This window comes from Drosophila erecta, unplaced genomic scaffold (assembly GCF_003286155.1).
Source record: "Drosophila erecta strain 14021-0224.00,06,07 unplaced genomic scaffold, DereRS2 tig00000055-arrow-pilon, whole genome shotgun sequence".
Classification (NCBI taxonomy): Eukaryota; Metazoa; Arthropoda; class Insecta; order Diptera; family Drosophilidae; genus Drosophila; species Drosophila erecta.
In genome coordinates this window covers 6591637-6611047 of record NW_020825200.1, presented here as the reverse complement: position 1 = coordinate 6611047, position 19411 = coordinate 6591637, and the positions used below count along the sequence as shown (strand labels likewise).

The window sequence follows — 19411 nt, the reverse complement described above, 5'->3', positions numbered from 1 at the left end:
TTAAAGAGCACCTCATCTTCTTTTTGGTCGCTGCTGGTAAAGTTTTTGTAATATTTTTCCCGCAGCATTGTTGTCTTACGAAATTTCGAGTGCGTCTAAGTAAAGTCTGGCACACCCACTTGGCAGGCCGACTAGTTTCTTTTTTCTTTTTCGGCTGGGAAAGAAGAGGGGTCGACAGTCAGCTGCATCTGTCAGTTTGGTACCCCTTTCTGCCTCCGACTTTTGACAACTAACTGAAAACAAAAGAGCCCAAAAACAAACCCCCTCATTCCCGATTTCCGATCCCCAAACTGCGATCCGCAGACGAGAAGACAGCTCGTCTGCTTTGTCTTCGGTCTGCCTTTAGACGAAAGTCAAATTGCAGAAAAAGTGCATTCATTGCAGACGCAGACGATGCGTCATCTGTTTTCATATACTCGCACATATGTATGCACATATATATGTGATACATATATACACGGGTATAAATGGTGCAATTGCAATTGCAATTGCTGATCGGGCAGTTCACACCCCGTCGACGGTTCCCTTCGGAGAAGTCCATAACTTAAATGGCCACCATGCATCAAGTTGGTCATAAATTATTTGCTTGTTGCTCTGCCTTTTTTGTTTTTGTTTCTGTTTTTTTGTTGCCGTGGCTGCTGCTGCCGCTTGCGATTTTATAACGTTGACCCCGCGGATCAGCGGATCTTTGCCCATATGTCTCTTGGACAAACTTGAAATTTTTATTGTGCCTTGGTCGTGTGTTAAAGTTCAAATGTGCCAGTGCCCCATGCCACCATGCCACATGCGTCGTTGCAATCCGTGTGTTGTGTCCCTAAATATATACAAGTTTATATGCGCGAAGGTATCTCAATCTCTTTGGGTTTTCCATACCCATGCCATATAGTATGTGTATTCGGTATTTATAGCGAATGCGGCGGGGACCTCTGTACTTTTACTTTTGTTTGCCTTTTGCCTTTGGCTCGGCGAATGTTATAAATTATATGGTTGGGGGATTAAATGCATTTTTATTGGTCTTTGACTCGACCTGCAATATTTAATCCGGCTTATTGCGGCGAATTTATCGTAAGTCGGAGGATGAGTTCCAAGAGAAAGGATTAAAAACTGAATGCGGTTGAGTTACATAAATTCAATCATATATGTTAAAATGTGTTTAAGTACACTATTTACTTTACATCTTTAGAAGAACTGCATATGTTTTATACAATCAATTCGCAAATTTAGATTTAGTTCATATGCAAAATATAGCTTAGAATATTTTACAAGTGCAAAAGCTTGTAGCTAAGTTTTCCAATCTGAGAGGCATTCGCTCTTGATTTAAATTGATTGCCAAACTCATTTATTTTCGCTTTTTCTTTGAGTTTCGGTTGAGGGAACTCTTGCGCCGCACTAATCTCTTTATCGTGATCGTAAATCATTTCGCAGTGATTGGACGCATCTGCAGTACAATTTGGCCCTTCTGTCGGAGACCCCAAACAAAATCGCAAACTTTCCGCTACGAGGAGAAATACCAAAAATAGTTCACTTAGAACAAGACACGAATCCAAAGTCTTTGGCATTGCCTCGACATTGGGTTCTTGGTTCTTGGCCCTCGTCGTCGTTCAGTCATTTAAAGTCCTTCGTACAATATGGTGTGCGGAATTTCCATTTAAACCAAATTAGGCAAAGGAATAATTTTTTCGCTTAAGGCCAAGCTAAAATGCCACAACTACGCTAGGCTCTTCAACTGTTAGTTGGGAGGACCTGGGCACTAGACACTCAATACTCGATACTGGATGCGGGATACTGCGATCCATCGATGGACTGTGGAGAGCTCAGCCTGAGCCTGAGCCAGCTTAGATATCATCATCTTCGTAGTAGTCGTCTTCGTGGTCTTCGCAACTCCATTGGCATCCAGATTGTCTGCGGATTTTGCGCAAAAGTCAATCGCTTGATTGACAAGTCGGTGCAGTCCATTGCCAGTCCCCCATTCTCTTTGTTTTCTTTTTTGATAATGCCAGCCCAGAAAAGTGATCTTGTCTCCGTTTGATTCCTGCATCTTTACTTCCTGCTCCGACGGTTTAGAATTCCTCGATAGTCCAGTCCAGGCATTTGAAGTCATTAGGTTCGAGTGCGAGAAAGTTTTTCTTCTGCTTCTTTCTGGAATACTTTTCATTTATGTGAGCCCCGTTCTGCATTTTTTCGTTTTATTTTTGATAGTGTGACTGACCCAGTTGGCCTTTTGGGATTCGACACAAAACACATTTGTCCACACGACAACGCCCCCGAATCTCAACCCATTTACGAGCTGTTTTTTTTCCTCGGACTCGGTAACAGTTCAAAGCATTGTTTCCATTGAACAAAGAGTTCTGGTGAAAACCGCAGTTAGCTGATGTCTGCTGTTAGGCGGTGAGAGTGGGATTTATAAGGTGGTGGGGACAGACCCACCGATGCATGTGTGCAGTGATCTATGCAATAACCCACAACTGGCCAACTTATTTCTACATTTCCAGATCCAAAAGCCAGATTGCAAGTCTACACGTGTTTACAAGTAATTTTGAATGGTTCGAAAATTTAAAATGTTTCCAAATATTTGTGAATATGTAGTTTTCTGTACAGACAATTTCTTTATATCTATTCATTTTTCATATATGTAGCACATCTCTAATTCATTTGGTAGTAAAATCCTATTCCGTTTTATTTATTATTATTTGGTTTCAATGGCTTTTGTTTTATTTTCCACTGGGCCACAATGCCCATTGTATTACCCTTGTTACTGCTTGGCGCTCACCCCATTTAAGGCCTAAAACAATTTACAATACAAATATTTGTTATGGTTTTCAAATGCATTTAAAGCATTCCAACGAATCAAAAACAAAACAAACTAAAAGCAACACAAAAATAGATAAAAAAAAATAAATAAGCGCCGTCTGTGCTTAATTTTTCTTTTGATTAATTTCCGAGTGTGAAAATGGAAAGTGTGAAAGTTGCCAGAAGCCGTGGTAAATGCAGCAGCATCAACAGAAGCCAGATGTCGACTAATTAGCTTTGATATATTACATTCAAGTTTGGCCACGACAAATAGAACTTGAAATTCGTCTAATTTGATGAATTTCACAACAAAATTCAGCGAATTATTAGTTTGTCTTAGATTTCCATGGTAGTTTATGATGCCAGCATGTCGTATACATTGGCTAGTCTACGCTCATAAATATTTACAAACCACCAATTGCAATAGCAACAAGTAGTCAAGTGTAAACTTGTTTTAAGTAATTCCACCTGCGTTAACTTGTCGGTAGAAACGGGCTAAAAGCTCGACTGAGCTTAGATCGTAATTAGAGTCGAAGTGGGTACTGTGGAATGGATGGCTCAGGGCATTGCCGCGCTTTACCAACTTTCCGGCACTACCCAATCCGATGCTCAACTTAAACCAGTCATCTAGCTAGCAAAACTGCTGGCAAAAACAATTCTATCTCGCAAGTAGTCTTCCAAATGCCACGCAAAGAATATTTCAGACTTGATGAACGTGCAGTGGATACTGCAGCAGCTTTACTGGATGCTGCTGCAACTTCTACTGCGGCAGCAACTGCAACTGCTGCAACTGCCTCAACAGCAGCCACTACTTTTGACCTAAATTTCAAGTTAAATGCATTTTAAATTCATTGGATCGATCTACGGGCAGCAACTACAGCACTTTGCTCAGGCAGCCCCCAGTGTTTTTTGTACAATTTAAAATTAAAAATCAGTCGCACAAAAAATAGCAGAATCGAGTAGGAATAGATAGGCGGCCGACTAATTACACAAGTTTGAAGGAAATCAATTACACTTACAGCAAAAATAAAGCAAGCAAATTTTGTATATAATATCTGATCAATTCTACAATCTAAGCAGCTTTATATAAAGCATATAGTATTTTCGAAACACCAAGCTTAAGACTTAATTATTAAATGCAAGTATGCAATTTGTCAATACTTTTGTTTATCAAAAACATTTTGTGTTTAAAGTGTTTAAAGAACTCATCAAAAATAAAGTGTATCTGAATATGTTTTTTTGTATACATTTTCCAAAGTGATTTTTGTCCCTATTTCTAAGCGAAGCAAACTGCATTGTTAGACGGCAGAACCCGATTTTCAAACAAGTGTATACAATAGAGGAGAAATAGAAAAAATAAATAAATTATACAACTTGCAATTGCCAAGTTGTGGCCGCTGTTGTTGTTGCTTACGCGCTACGTTGGTGTTGCCGTTTGTTTGGGACAACAATGCTGGCTGGAAATGCCGTCACCAACGAGCCAAGAGACTTCGATTGGTAAGACGCCGGTCTGTGAGGCGGACGAGCTCCGAATGTACGTCAGCATCATCTAAGTTGGCTTGTTTGGCTTTGTTTGTGCGATTGCTGCTGTGTTGCTGCTGGGTTGCTGCTGCTGCTGCCACTGCACACACAAATTGAGCAATTCCAGTCAACAACTCCTACTTCTAGTTGAAAAGTAGCCAAGTTGCTGCTGCTTCTCTCCTTAAACCGCCGCAGAAAGAGAAAAACATTTAATAGAAAAAGCAGCCTGCAGACCATTAGGCAATATCAAATACGGTCATAAGTCTTGGTAGCAGGTTCTAAGCTTGGTTTGGTAATTTATACTTGAATTTTCTTCTTCCACCTCGACTTCTTGGCCAAGTGACGGCGATAAGTAGCACGCAGTGCCAGCCAACAGCACCAACAACCAATTCTCCCCGATTGGTAATGGTTTTTATTTTTTTTTTATTTTTTTAGCCACTGTGCGGGTTGTGGGACACATTGCACTTGGGATGGTGCTAATGTGCATATTTTCACTGAACTTGCAGATCTGGCAAACGAAGGTTGATAGTAAATAAACTTTGAAATAGAACTTCACTATATATTTGGACATATTTCAATATATTTACTATACTCTAGAGATAAAGAATTCCTCATAAGACACTTTATCTCTACCATACCACTACAAATAAATTATAATGTATTCAAATGCACATTTACTCTTCAAGAATGCTGTTTCTCATACGTTAGACTTGAATAATAACATTTCCCATTTTTTAAATATAATCCCATTGAAGTCTATGCCCAGTCATTCCTTATTTTCTAAGTTCCCATCATATTTAAAGTTCATCCAGTATTTTTCTGCCACTTCGTCTGCGCTGTCACTGGCTTGATGATGAATTTGCGTTGCTTTGACATTTGGCCAATTGGCATTGGGACACGGCAAAAGCAGCGTTCCTTGGAACCAGGCAATTTCGCACCGGCATTGGCATTGGCATGGCCGGGTGCAGGAGCAGGAGCAGGAGCAGGGCCATCGCAACCGGTTCTTCCAACGCTTCCAAATGATCATCATCATCATCAGCAGCAGCATCAGCATCAGCATCAGCATAAAAATAAATTTCAATATTGTACCATTTAACGGTTCCCGAAGAAGAGTGCCCGAGACGAGATGCCGGGAATGGAGTCCCAAGTCTCCAAGTTTCTGGTGCCGCTGCTGGCTCAGCGATATGTTCTTTTAACGTTGCACGTAGTCAGAAGATGACTCCGGCTCTTCTGACTGGCGGACTGGCTGGCACTCATCACACATTTTCCTCCAGAGATTCCTCGTTCGTCGTTGATTTTTTTTTATTTAAAAAATTTTTTTTTTTTTTGACTCTTTTGCCGAGACACACTCACACACGAGAGACAGTGGTAAATTCACTGGGATATCAAATACAGAAATCAACTGTCATGTTGTATGTCAATGACGGAAGTCATGCGAATTTGTTGCCTGGCCCCATCGTCTTGGCTTCTTGGCTCCTTTTTGCGATTCTTCTTGACGGTTTGAAATTGTTTTGGCGCGCGCAAAACTTCATTCTAGCGGTACTTGACCAGCTCCCAAGCCTTCAGCGTCTGCCGTCTCCCTCTAATCTTTATGGCATCGAAGATTCGAAAATTAGTGGGGGGGTCGTAAATAACAGCGAAAGTATAAGACCACTTCGCCCACATTCCAAAATTTTATTTCTCCTCGGCCTGATGCATTCGACACTCAGAAATCCATAGCAAAGTAAAATTGGCTTTTATGTAACTGGACGTCGACGTGGGGTTTATTGCATCGACTCAAGCCGAACCAAAAGTCCATAAAGGCAATACAAGCTGCAGCAGTTGGGTTTATTACACTTTGTCCCCCTGACACACAAACATTCCGAAAAAACACACAACTGCCTAGGCAACAATGAGACACACTCCTAACATAGCGAAGTGAATTGAGGCCCAAAGTCCCAATTGGCATTCTCGCGAAAAGGGTTAGTAAGTTCCAACTTAGAATGAGGAATGCCCTAGCTCAAAAAGTCATAATATTTCCTTGTTGCTTAAGAAGTTGTTGCCTTAATCATTTTATGTTATACCTCTGAATATAGCTAAAAACATTATCATATAAAATCATATTAATGTCTTACTAAATCTTTTATTGAGCTCCAAATCTAAAGATGATTCTTAATGTTATCATTATAGTAATAAAAGTAACTGGATAATTTTATGCGCACTTAAACCAAATTTTGTTAATGTACGTGGCAATTAAAATACATTTTTTTAATCACCACCCACTTTAATATCTGAATATTTGCAATATCTGAAATGCAAACCTGAAACATCTCTTACAAGTGAGCTCAAAACTCTGCCAGCTATACAGACCTTGCCGTAAAAGTAATAACGCTTGCAACGGCATGACCAAATTATGTTAAATAGCTTAGAAACTGACGACCTCTTCTCCTAACTCGACCGTTCAACGTGGCGTATGCGCAATGGCATTTAAACGTTTTTACGCTGGCACTTAAGTGACTTCTTCTTTTGAATTTGGTTCGCTTGCTGGTTGTTTGTCTCGCTGGTTTATCTGCCTTAACAATAATGTGACAATAAGGTGGAGGAGTGAAAAAAGGCAAAAAGGAAGTTGCAACGCCGACGCTGTTATGTCCCACTTTTTCGATTCTCGCTAATTGAGCAACTGATTTTCCACTGAATGAAATGTGAAACCGGCCAAAGTCTATATGGGAGTAGACGTGGTAGAGCCGTGCATTGCCTATCCATAAATAGACAAACGCCGAACACCGTTTCTGGCCACTGTTTTCATTCATAAAAATCATCAGAACGGCCGGTGGGTTGAGGGGGGTAGCCGGGAAACTCTCTCTACCGCTTGCCGAACCAATTTTGTAATTACAACAACCGCATGGCGTCCGGATCGGCCCCAAAACCATATAAGATAGCCCAACCTTTTTGGTTTGTGTGTGTTCATTGTTTTGTTGAATTACCGACTCTAATAAAGACATTTGTGCTAGTTTTTCCCTCAATGCACCACTCAATGAATGTTGGCTGTGGTTCCGCACAAATCGTTGTACTTGTATTTATCATACCTCAACCAACCGAACTAATTTTTCCACCTTATTCCTTATCTCATTGCAGGTAAGCACACATAACCAGCACACCCGAGCGATAAAGCCATTTCCAATGCTAATCTATGTCGGTCAAAAATGAAAAACATACGTAAGCTTGTTGATAATTAAAAATTTGAGATAAAATTCTTGTTTGGTAAGGGTTTAAAAAACGTTGTGGCAGTTTCTAAATATACGTTAGAGGTCATTTAGTATGTGATTACCAAAATAATATATATAAAGATAATATCCCTTAGATTTAAAAGTTTTGTCAAGGATATACATATAAACCTAGTTGCAAAGCTTTATAGGAAATTAGATTACTATTAATCTACTTCTCCAAAAATGTTTATCAATTTTTTGCACGAACTGCCAATAACAATTTAGTGATTTAGCTATGACCCCCCGGTTTTAGCTGAGCCCAATATATATTTCCCTAATGGCTTATTTAGCCTGCATAATTTTCTCGAAAAGTTTTCCCTCTAAGTCGTTCAGTCCACATTCCTATACTTTACGGCGATTTTTTATGGTTTGCTATACACAAGCACATGGGAGAGAAAAGAAAAACCCGCAGCATTAGTTTACGATCGCATAACTTAACATTTGCTTATCTAATCTCCCCAAGTGCAATCAAAACTGGCCGAAAACTAAAAAAGAAACCAAATTGTAAGATACAACATCAATTTGGCGGAAAAGGAGGGTTTGCATACAACCAGAAATTGAATTGCAGCTGCAGATAAGACATTAAAGACCGTCCCCCCACCACCGCCGCTTGTCATATTTCACTTTTCACCTTTTTTTTCTTGGCCAAAATCGAACGCAAATTGCTGGCAATGGACAACGGGCACACACAAACAGACAGACACATTAGGAAAATGCAGAGAAAATTTTATTGGATTTCATCTAAGCCGCCCAGTTGCGTATCCCGGAACAATGTTAAATGTCAAACATTTCTAATTGGATGAATGGGGGGAAAATGCAGAGCTGTTGTGGCCAAAAAGGAAACCTAAGATCAAACGGAGTCGATCATGAATGACGGCGATCATGACGTGGCCCCATCAAGTTCACTTTCACTTAGTGTCAACAGCAGCAGCGGCAACAAGCTGCAACAAGCGGCAAAGCAGCCGATGACGATGACAATCATCGATCTTCATCGGCAGTACCCTATACAGCCCCTTTTCCCTCAGTTTTCCTCGGCTTTTCCTCACTTTTCCCCGCCAGCTGCGATGGCCACACGAAATTTATGTGCAAAGGCAAAACTTGGCTGCGGTCTGTCGAAGGTTCGTTGCCATTTGACGGCGATCGACGATCAACGATCTCTTGAATATACACACAACCGCAAAGCGCTTTTCCTCCTTCAGTACCCAACTTTTTTATAGTTGTTTTTTTATTTTTTTTTTTTTAAATTAAAAACGAAAGTAGCTGTGAGTCGGTCTGTCCGGACGTCTTTTGGCCTGCGAAAATTTATGCAGTCGCGCAATTATTTCGTTTTTTCTCCTGCTGCAAGTTTTCTCGCGTTGCAAGACGCCTTGTTATGGGCCTGTTTTATATACATATATATATATATATTTATATATAAATGTATAGGAGTATATCTTTAAGGAAACTGCATGTAAGGAAGCGGAATATTGCTGTCAAGGTTAGTAGAACTGATAAGGGCTTAATGACTTGCAGGTGAACTTAAAACGCTGTAATACATATGGTCCGGGGAATTATACTAACCAAAACAAAGGGAAGGAATTACTTATTATTAAAGTATTTAGTACTCTTTTTTTCGCCTAGGAAGTAAAATATAATTTAATACATTTTCCAAAATGCATTTACTCATTTATGTTTTATTTGATAAGAATACTATTCCACCATTAACATACATATATACTATACACTTAAGTGCAGAGTAACCGCAAATCGAACTCCTACTATTTATCCTAGCCCTGTCAAGTTTTCCGCCTTTGTTTTGCTCCGTTTAGGCGCCCTGTGGCTCTCCTTGTTAAGTTACTCAATTGGCAACGAGTTGTTAACCTTTTTGGCTGCACCTTCTCCGATTCACCCCCTCAGTTCGATCTCGTATTGGTTTGGCTTGGCTTTTTGGCTTGGTTTGGTTTTCTGGCGAGAGTTTCGCATGAGGTCCCCCGAAGCGTTGACATTTAATGATGAATTTGACACACAAGGGCACGACAACGAGTCATTTGCTGTTGGTCATCTGTCAGCCCCCCTTTTTCCCAAAATGCCCTTCATCGCGTAGTTTCCTTGAAATCGGACAGATGATTAATTTGGGATACCCAAAGACAATCAATCCAGGTGGTCCTTCTGGTACCCTTTATTTTGGGTCTTGCATTTTTTCCATGTTTTCTTACAGATCATCGTTGTGCAACTCTCATAAATAACGATGATTGCTGTTGATTGGGAATGTAACCAGCGGCAAGTGTTGGGGAAATCTTGATTGTCCTGTGCATAACTAAATAAGCTGGCCACACTGCAATTGCATGTAATTGCATATATTTCGAAAGGTTGGGAAATCTGTTAGCGGCATTTTAGTGTGAGATTAAATTGCTGTGCTGGGTCTTTAAAACTGGGTATTTCAAAACATATACTCATAGTTGTTCTTTTAAATTTCTCAAGAAATGTTGGATAGTTAGTATTTAGCACGACTAATAAGCTGCCTTTGAGAAAATAAGAAAAGCGTGCACAGTAACATCAATATTAATAAGTTGAATTAAAAAATTCAAGAACTTGTAAAGTAATTCGGTTTTCATTTACTTAATGTTAATTTAATGTGTGTGGAGGGTGTAGAGGGTGTTTTTGAAAAATAATATAAAAAAAGGTTATTACGAGCAAGTCTTTCCAGTTTTCCTGCACATATCATGCATACAGTTGCTATGATCACACTGCGAAAACTTGGCGAAAACTTTCCATTTCATTTCGGCATTCTTTTCGCTTTCATTTTCATTTGCCAACACTCACACTCGCACTCCCCGCCGCTGCCAAGGCTATTTTATGTATTTTTAAATGCATTTCTAAATGAATTGTAATACCTAATACCGTCTGCCCCTTCGTCGAACTGCAAACCTGAAGTCAGATTGCCAGACACGACCTGTGCCAGTGGAGTGAGTGTATGTGCGATGTCTATCGCCCAAAAGTCGAAAAAGAGTGGAGTTGAGTCTGAGTTTGAGTCCCCGGCAACTTGCAAACTCATGTGCGGCAATAAAAATAAAAATAAAAATGAAAATAAAAATAAGAAATACATACAACGAAACACAATCAAATGCAAACATATGCTGCTGTGGCGCACAAGAAGCCGAAAACGTTGAAGGTGATTTTTACTTTTACTTACTGAAATTCATGTGCACGATTTTCCACCATCGGACGTCGATTTCAAATGCCGAGCTTTCAAATGAAGAGGCAACCACCTAGCAGCAGCTTCCACATCCATCCACATCCACGCAGTGGTCTCTCCAAATCCAGATGCGAAAGATGATGAAGCTACCAATAAAAGCCACCACCTAGCCCTTCCTCACCTCCTCAACCCGGTCCATTGAAAGTGAAATGTTGCCTTTAAACTATTGTTTTGTACTTTTTTTTTTTGGTTTTTTTTTTTCGTGGCTGCCGCGTGCGTTGTTTTCCTATTTGGAAATCAATTTCTGACAGTTTTTCTATTGTAATTTCATAGACAACGGCGCATCACAAAAGTAAAAGGATTGCGTTTTCCGCCTTAGTGTGTGGCCACCGTCTGTATGATTTTTATAGCATTTATTTTATTTACTTCATTATGACTTGTTTGATTTGACTTTTACCTGGGGTACCTGGCGTACCTGGCGTTTTAATTAGTTTGGTCTGGTCGAGGTTTCCTTTTCAGCAATTGTAATCTTGGGTATAATTGTTGCCTTATGGGCTTGTAATGTGAATTTGCGGTTATTCGTTAATTGTGGTTGCCATAATGCGTAAATCGTCGGAAATGGCAATTGGATAAATTACAAAAAGATCTAAAGGGCGCATTGATTGTCTTTAATAGATGTTATGTTTGTTTTTCAAAAGGGAAAACGCTGGTTCCCTACAATCGGGTAATAAAGCCAGTTCTATGTTAAAAAAATACAAAGAAGGGGAAACAATATTACATATACATTTTCCTGTACTAAGCTGCATATCCAATTTCTCCACTCATAATGGAAACTAATTACCGGTACTAAACGATGTCACCCATGCAGGTGATCTCATCCAATCCGCCTCCATGCCCGCGCAGCATGATGCACACATGCAGTTCCCACCGAGCGGGGAATACGAAAGTGAAACTGGAAAATGAAAGACGAGAGGTGTAGGAAATCGAAATTTCCAATATTTCTTTTTGTCTTTCTTAAATATTACACAATGGAGCCGAACGCCCATCCAAGTCAATATTATGTTATGTTAATAACTCTGATGCCGCCGATGGGGCTGCAACAATGTTGGGTCCCAAACTTTCCCACTCTAGCTGGGCGATGCAACGGATGCAACCGATGCAGTCGAAATTCTTGGCATGCAATGCAGAACTGGTCGGATGTTGGGGATACGTTGACTCGACTCGACTCAACTCGCCTCGCATCGGATTCGATCGCTGCCAGCGGTTCCGGATCGGATCGGATGGGTTGGGATCGTATGGGATCGGTTGGCGGACAAACAGACATACTGTCTGCCTGCCCCTCAGTATCCCCAATGCGATGGTTGTACCCCTTTGGCCCTCGCTTTGATTCGCTTTTTTTTTTCGTAAATGGAGCTTGAAGCGCGACCGCGCACCGCAGGCGATGAATCGAGCGATTGCACTGAGGAAAATTACGAAAGTCGAATTGTATAGCATATTTATATATATTAAGAAAGAGCAGATGGGTAAATTTAACTTACTCACAGTAAGTAAGTATTGGTATGACTGAAATTATGTTTTTTTTTTAATAAATTTTTAAAATTTAAATTTGTTTCTACGGTGCAGTAAGCCGTCGACACACAACCGCTAAATCGACGACATTCGCTTTCATTTCCAACTGCAGTTGCCTCTCAGCTGCTGGTCAGTCACACTTGCTACCCAGTGCCATAGCACACCATATTTTCATGGCATGCCGTGCCATGCACTTGCCACTCGGACCTCCCCCCGCTGCCCCAGCTGCTAGCCCCTCTTCCGCCGAGGATCTGCCCCTTCTCAGCGCGACGGTTCATCGGTTTGTTGCACTTGATGTTCGGCCTCTCTGTTTCTGTTCAAGTTTCGTTTGTGTTGCACAGTTGCGCAGTTTCGCTTTCGATTTCTTTCGTACTTTCGATTTTCCATACCCTTGAATAAGTTGTCAAAGGTGCTTTAGAAGTTTGGCATTGTTGAAAATATTATTATTGACATATATAGATAGATATAGAACCTGGATATAACTTAAAATTAAACAATATTCTTAATTTCTTGATGGCTTATTTCTAACCAATTATGTTTTATACGATGTATTTAATAAGCCTTATAAATGGCATATTTTCCCATTCTGTTTACTTTGAAACTACACCGATACTAGTAGCGCTTGTAGCCACAGACATTTATATAAATATGCTGATGGCATTAACCCTTGAAGTCAATCAACCTGTGTCTTCGCTGATCGCAAACTACTTTCTTCTGCCAGCTCGTTGCCTCTTGCTTTTTGATCAGGGTCTGGGGGACTTAATAATCGTGCGAAACTTATTAATCATATTTCATGTCGGAGACGCTTCCATGCATGGTATATATATATGTACATATATATATATGGTTAAGTTATGAATGAGAAGAGATTAGCCGTCATTGACTTAATCGGGCCTAAGATCGGCGACGGCCCTTTTGGCCAACAAATCGCGGGCCACTTTCATTTTTATTTCGGGAGCAGTCTGTGTCGGATTCCGAACCACTGAGGCGCTTCGATTCATGGTCAGCGAAGAAAGTTGTTCTCACACATTAATTATGCTCCTCCGAAACCTCCCTATCGATTGATTGATACGATTTATAACCGGAAAAAAGACTGTTTCTGGCCAACATTGTTTTCATTCATTGATGGCGATGGCCAAGCAATTCCAATTGTCTCACTCAATCTTGCTTTTCTCGATCGTTGGCCCACTTTACGTTGGAGGTATGAACTGTATGACAAAAGCCCAGACTTCGCTGGACTTCATTCACTTTGCAATTTGATGGTTCAATTATAAGAATTGATGGCCTGTAATTTTCATGTCCCATACATAAGTATTACGCCGAAGAAATTCAAAAAATGCCGCATTGGTTTCGCTTTCTGTGGAATCTTTTTACAGGGAAATATTTATATATTTAATTTTAACTTTGGGAATTATCCAGTGAGTTTTGTGAATATTTTATTTTTTTGTTACCGTCTTTTTTTCGTGGAATTCACTTAATTAGCATTCGTGTTAGAGTTCTACAGAAATGATTGAAAATTCCAAAAGTCTAATTAAAGATTCCGCAATTCCAAGAGATGATTTTCAATAGCTACAAAACAAAAAATAATTCTTTACTTAAAGGCCTTTTCGAATATTTTAATCAAAGAACATTAATCATGTGACTTATATTGATGAATTATTTGTAGTGTGCGCGTATTTTAATTTAATGGCTTCATTGAATGGGAAATCAAATTCAAAACACTATTCGATAACTTCAGCAGAAACCGTTTATGGCATGAGGGGTTGTTTGAGAAACCTGTTGCCATGCCATCTCTTTGCCAACTGGATGGATGTGGCTAATGATGATTTAGTCAGTGGTTGCCGTTGTTGTTGTTGTTGTTGTTGATGTTGTTGCTGTGCTTGAGGATGTTGGTTGTTGTGGCTTGCCTATTAAGCCGCAACTTAGAAACTCGAAGCGAAACAACAACTGCAATAGCAAGATTTAAAATACACATGTATGTATAAATAAACAAAAAAATAAATAAACAAACAAAGCTAGGCAGCTAAAGCAGGCTGAAATTGAGTTAAAAGCCCAAGAGATTCGACGAGATTCAAGAGATTGAAGCTGCAAACAACTTTCCACTCCAACTCGCAGTCGGAGCGGGTTTGGGACTTGACTTGGTTTGACTTTGACTTGGACTTGGATATGGATATGATCCACGTGTGCGTGCGGCTCACTAACTACTTACACTAACACGCTATATACTTACATAGTATATGTACATAGGTACATATGTGCAGATAGATGTACGAGTATGTGATATGTGGGGAGGGGATGGCACAAATTGTTTATTTGTCAATCGGTTTTTGGCTTATTAGCCAGCCGCTGCGGCAGCAAAAGTGAAATTTTTCCACAACTCTACAAGTGGAGCTCAGCCGGCAGCCGATTTATGGCCAGCAGCGGTACGATTCAGTTAATAGCCCCGACTGCTGCCAATAAATCAGCTAGCTTGGCGGTGAGTGAAAAACGTGACTTTTGATTTGACATTTCACAGTCATAAGTATGCGATGACTATGGACGACGACCCCTCTCGTCCCCGGTTTCTTATCAAATTAAATCGAAAACAAGTCGCTCTCATGCTATTTAAATTCATTTGGCCGCCGCTACATCGGGGGGTAACTTGGTAACTTGGGGCTCGGCCTCATCGCGAACGTCTTGAATGTCATCTCAAATGTGGCTAAATGTCAAAATGCATCAGCCTCTCATCTGAGCCATCTGAGCCATCTGCCCCGCTGCTAATTGAGTCATTTCGTTCATCTTCACCCCTTCTCTTTTGCAATAACTATTTAATTCACCAACTAACCGAATGCATTCTCTATTCGTATCTTGCACGCTTGCGCAATAGCGAACCTCGTCGAATCTGACAGAACCAGTAAGTATAAGACTGCAGTTGTTGCGGATAAGTATGATCTAAGATCGCCTGTAGTTTTCTTACCTGTGTCTCTCATACATAATTGCGTTTGCATGACTTCATATCGAGTGTTTTCTGTGTGTGATTCCTTTATAAATAAGTTTTTGAGTTTTACAGGAATTTATTGAACTTCACATTTCTTTGGGTTTCAGAACACATCACACATATTTAAATTACCTGTTAAAATATTGAATATTATTATTATTACTATATATTACTGCTTTAGATAACCATCATCTTAAACTTGAAAAAATACAACCATTACAGGTTGTATATAAAGAACCTTTTCAAAACTTTAGTTTGCTCCACCATAGGCGGACTAATCCATTAGATTGGTAATGGTTTTCAATTAAAAGTTTTTTGGAAACAAGTTAAATTACCTTGAAGCCGAATACATGCGCGATTCTCAACAGTCACAACCTTTTGATTTGTCATTAGCATTCGTATTTGTGGCTGAGTTACTCACTCGGAGCGATCAATCAGTTGGGCTGTGGTTTTATTTCTGTCTGGGTCGGTCCACATTTGCACGGCGCACTTTGCTTCATTAGCCAGCGCCTGGGGGCGTTGCCACGCCCACCATTCCAGCGGCTCACTCAAAATTCTGCACGCGCAGCCCCAAAAGCCCCCCTGCTCCCCGTAGTGTGCCCCATTTCATTTGAAAATCTCACATTTGTGTGTCAGCAGCGACATGCGCGATGCATAAATATTCAGCATGGCTTGGTGGCATGGTGGCTTGGCTTTGATTTGAAATACCCTTAAACCATCTGGTTGGGTTGGGTTAGGGCTTTTAAGTCGGCTTCTTAAAGCCAAGAAATTACTAAGGAACGGGTAGCCAGAACTTAAAAATATAACACTTTAGCATTTACAAGACAATAAGCATTTTCCTTCACTAATTTTGGCCAAACGTATCACAATTTAAGTCTTCTTCCCATATTGCTGTCTTATTGTTCTTTTAAGTAAATAACTTGTTGCCAATTCAGTTAGCAATTTTTTTTATTTGCAGCTGAGCCTCTTAATCATAGTGCATGCTTGACCTCATGAGCAGCAATTGTTTTCCCACAACTATCAATGTCGAACAATTATTAAAAACTATTTACTGAGGGTATACTCGCATCCATATATACAAAGTCTTTTCATATGTTTGATCAATTCTTTTGGGCACACCGAAAATGGAAAACAGTTCGCACAATTTAGAAGACAATTGTGACTCATTTAGTCACGAATTTTGCCAATTTTTTTCGCCTGTAGTTTTTGTAAAATTTTTTCTATTTTCCAAACAAGCAAAACAGCGACCAGGCTGGCATTGATAATTTATGTTTGAATGGCTGAATGTCTGAATGTCTGCCGGTGCCAGTGGAGTTGGTTTTTTGGACTACGTGGTCGGTCGGTCGGTCGGGTATTACGAGTAGCCAACGGTATTTCTGTGGAACCCCCCTGTCCATCGGATCCATGGGATCCATCGGAGTCGCCACACGTCGCACAGTTTAGCAGTGGCCGTAATGTGACAAAAAGTAGATCGCAATTTGGTGATCGTGTGAGAGCCGGCGATTGAAAAAAACGGGTCGTTACTTAGAAGGTGCTACCTACCCGCTAAACCTGAACCTATTTCTGTCACTTAACTTTTCGGACCCATTGAAATTTATGTGGAAAACGTGTCGACTGACTTAGCCTGATGAAAGCCTGACAGCAGCTGCAAGCTGCAACTGCAACTGCAACTGCAACTTGCGATTGCAACTGCAGCTACTGTTGCAGCAACAGCTACAAGTCTCTCACTCATTCGCTCTCCCCCAGTTATTTGAATACAAACGTGCGACTTTTCACATAAATCAATGTTAATGGCGCATTTAAACGACCCACCACCGACTACAACAGCACCAATCACAGAGAATATCATAAAATGCAAAAAAAAGAAGCAAAAAAAAAAGAAAAAATCCAAGTCAGATAAATAAAATTAGCCAGCGTAATTGCAAACCAGACAGCCGGAGACCCCAACCAAAAAAAAAAAAACTGAAAAAATGTATATAGAGTACCCCGATTAGACCTCCGTGGCAGAGGAGTGGGAGTCATTTTTTCTCTTTTGACCAACTTTGTTAAGTTGCTGGATGGTTTTGGAGGCGAGTGAGTGGCCGGGAACTACCGTATTACACATTTCGTTTTTGGGCTTTGATTTTCGTTTTTGCTATTTTATTGTTTTGTAAACATTTTATGGTGTCAGCTTACAAGACATGATCGGGGTCGGCCGGGATCGAGTCCTAGGCGATACTTAAAGTCGTTTGGCCAATGGCAAAAGGTGACTTAATTGGTGAGCGTTTTCAAAAGTATCTGGTGTGGGAATGGAAACTGCAAGGGTTTGAAATAGATTGGTTCCTTTTTTTAATAGGTTTCGTTCTGTAGTAAAATTTGAACACATTCTAAAAACAAAATGTAAAATATAAAACATTTTTCTTTAATGTTAGAATTATATAAGTTTAATTCATATGAGCTTACACGTTTCATAAAATTTAGCCAAACGCGCTGGGTGTTAATATTATTGCTTAGATTCAAAGATTGCCTCACTTTCTTTAATTAGCAGCTGATTGGCGACCTTAAGCCGCCGTCACAGTTGCCTCAAATTAAACGCCAGTTCAGCTGGGTTCAATTGGTGGGAGCATTGGGAGCCTTTGGAGCATTGTGCTATCCCCCATTTGGCACTCTCATTTGCAGCTTTGTCAAATCGAGAATATGTATATATGTACACAGTATACAAAGTATACACCCACCCAAACCAGACCAAAACAATCCCAAGCTAGAGACCGACGGCAGCCTAATGGCGGGCGCGACTAACGACTGAAATCCACTTTAAATGCGGCCCAATTGTCGCTTATTGTTCGCCTGCTTTAGACCAGAGGTGTGCAAAGGCCAAGACCCCCTGAAACCCCACCAATGTGTGCCAGCCAAGTGGTCTGGTTTTCGTAGTAGTTTCTACTTGTAATTTATTTTATTTGCTCTAAAATAAGAAAAAAAAAAAAACAAAAATACCACGCGGACAGTTGAATTGGCGCACGTCATTAACATTAGTCATGGCTTAGACGAATAGTTGGGGTAAAAACTATGCAAGTGTGTGTGGCAAGGTGGCTAACGTAACACGTGCGCGATAAGCAGACAACGTAAAAGCCAATCACAAATGGGGGCAACGAAAAAATTTGGCGTTTTTTAATTAAAAATACACATAAAATTTGTTTTCTTTACGGTTGGAAGATAAGCAAGATTTGATAACTCTGTTCCTTTTCTTTTTCGATTATTTTTCGCCAATGATGTATCCGAATAAATTTGTTTTGCTAATAAAGATTAAATAGTTTTCGTAATTTATTGATCATTTGTTATCAAATAGCTAGAAAATATTTTCATAATTCACTAGACATTCAAGCCAAAATTATATAATTTATATTCCAACACCAATCAGCATTGAAATGTGTTTATTAGGTTTATATGCCTTATACACTTTTGTTTATCACAAATATTAACATAACCATTTTTTGTCTATTTCAACATCTTTAGGCATCGCGAAAGGTCTCCAAATGCGGATATCTGTTTGTGGCGCCAGACTGGGACTTTAGCAATCCATTGTACAGAACAAAGGTGAGTTCCAACGATTATAATAATATCTTTAAAAATGACAACGAGATTTGTTCATTAAAATGCCATTCAATGCTGTAATAAATTGAATTAAATTGATTGGGGACCAAACAATACAGATACCCTGAGTCTAACAGACTAGTTCTATTAGAATTTTATGATACCCATTTAAAGCAGGAAATAGATTAATATCCAATACATTGCGAACTTAGTGACCGCTGCAAGTGTAGCACATCATCTTCATGGTTCTCCAGTCAACTGACTTAGAGAGATCCTCATCCCAAGAGTTCCGCACTTGGTGCCGAACCAGTTTGTTTGGGGGCACACGAACGGAAAAATCACACCTTGAATGCATTAAGGCTAACCAAATTTCCGATGTCCACTTTCCCAAAAATGCCAAACCACCTATCCTCACTACAAGTAAATCCCATAAAGCAAATTGCCAGCCTTGTCCACCCAGGTTGGGTATTGGGTGTTGGAGGTAGGGGATAGGGGGAGTACATGGGAGTCATGGGTGTCCACTTGGTGGTGGGGGCTTTGACGACGGGATGGTGTGAAAAGCAG

At 40.1% G+C, this 19411-nt stretch overlaps 1 protein-coding gene across 2 annotated transcripts in view; it reads left to right on the top strand.

The window, feature by feature from the left end:
* Nucleotides 1-19411, top strand: part of LOC6540582 (protein outspread) — an 82799-nt gene that overhangs the window by 28030 nt on the left and 35358 nt on the right. For both annotated transcript variants that reach the window (XM_001968860.3, XM_015159605.2), the window contains exon 2: nt 18770-18850. In XM_001968860.3, coding sequence (XP_001968896.2) covers nt 18770-18850 — 81 coding nt within the window. The remainder of the gene's footprint in view (nt 1-18769; nt 18851-19411) is intronic.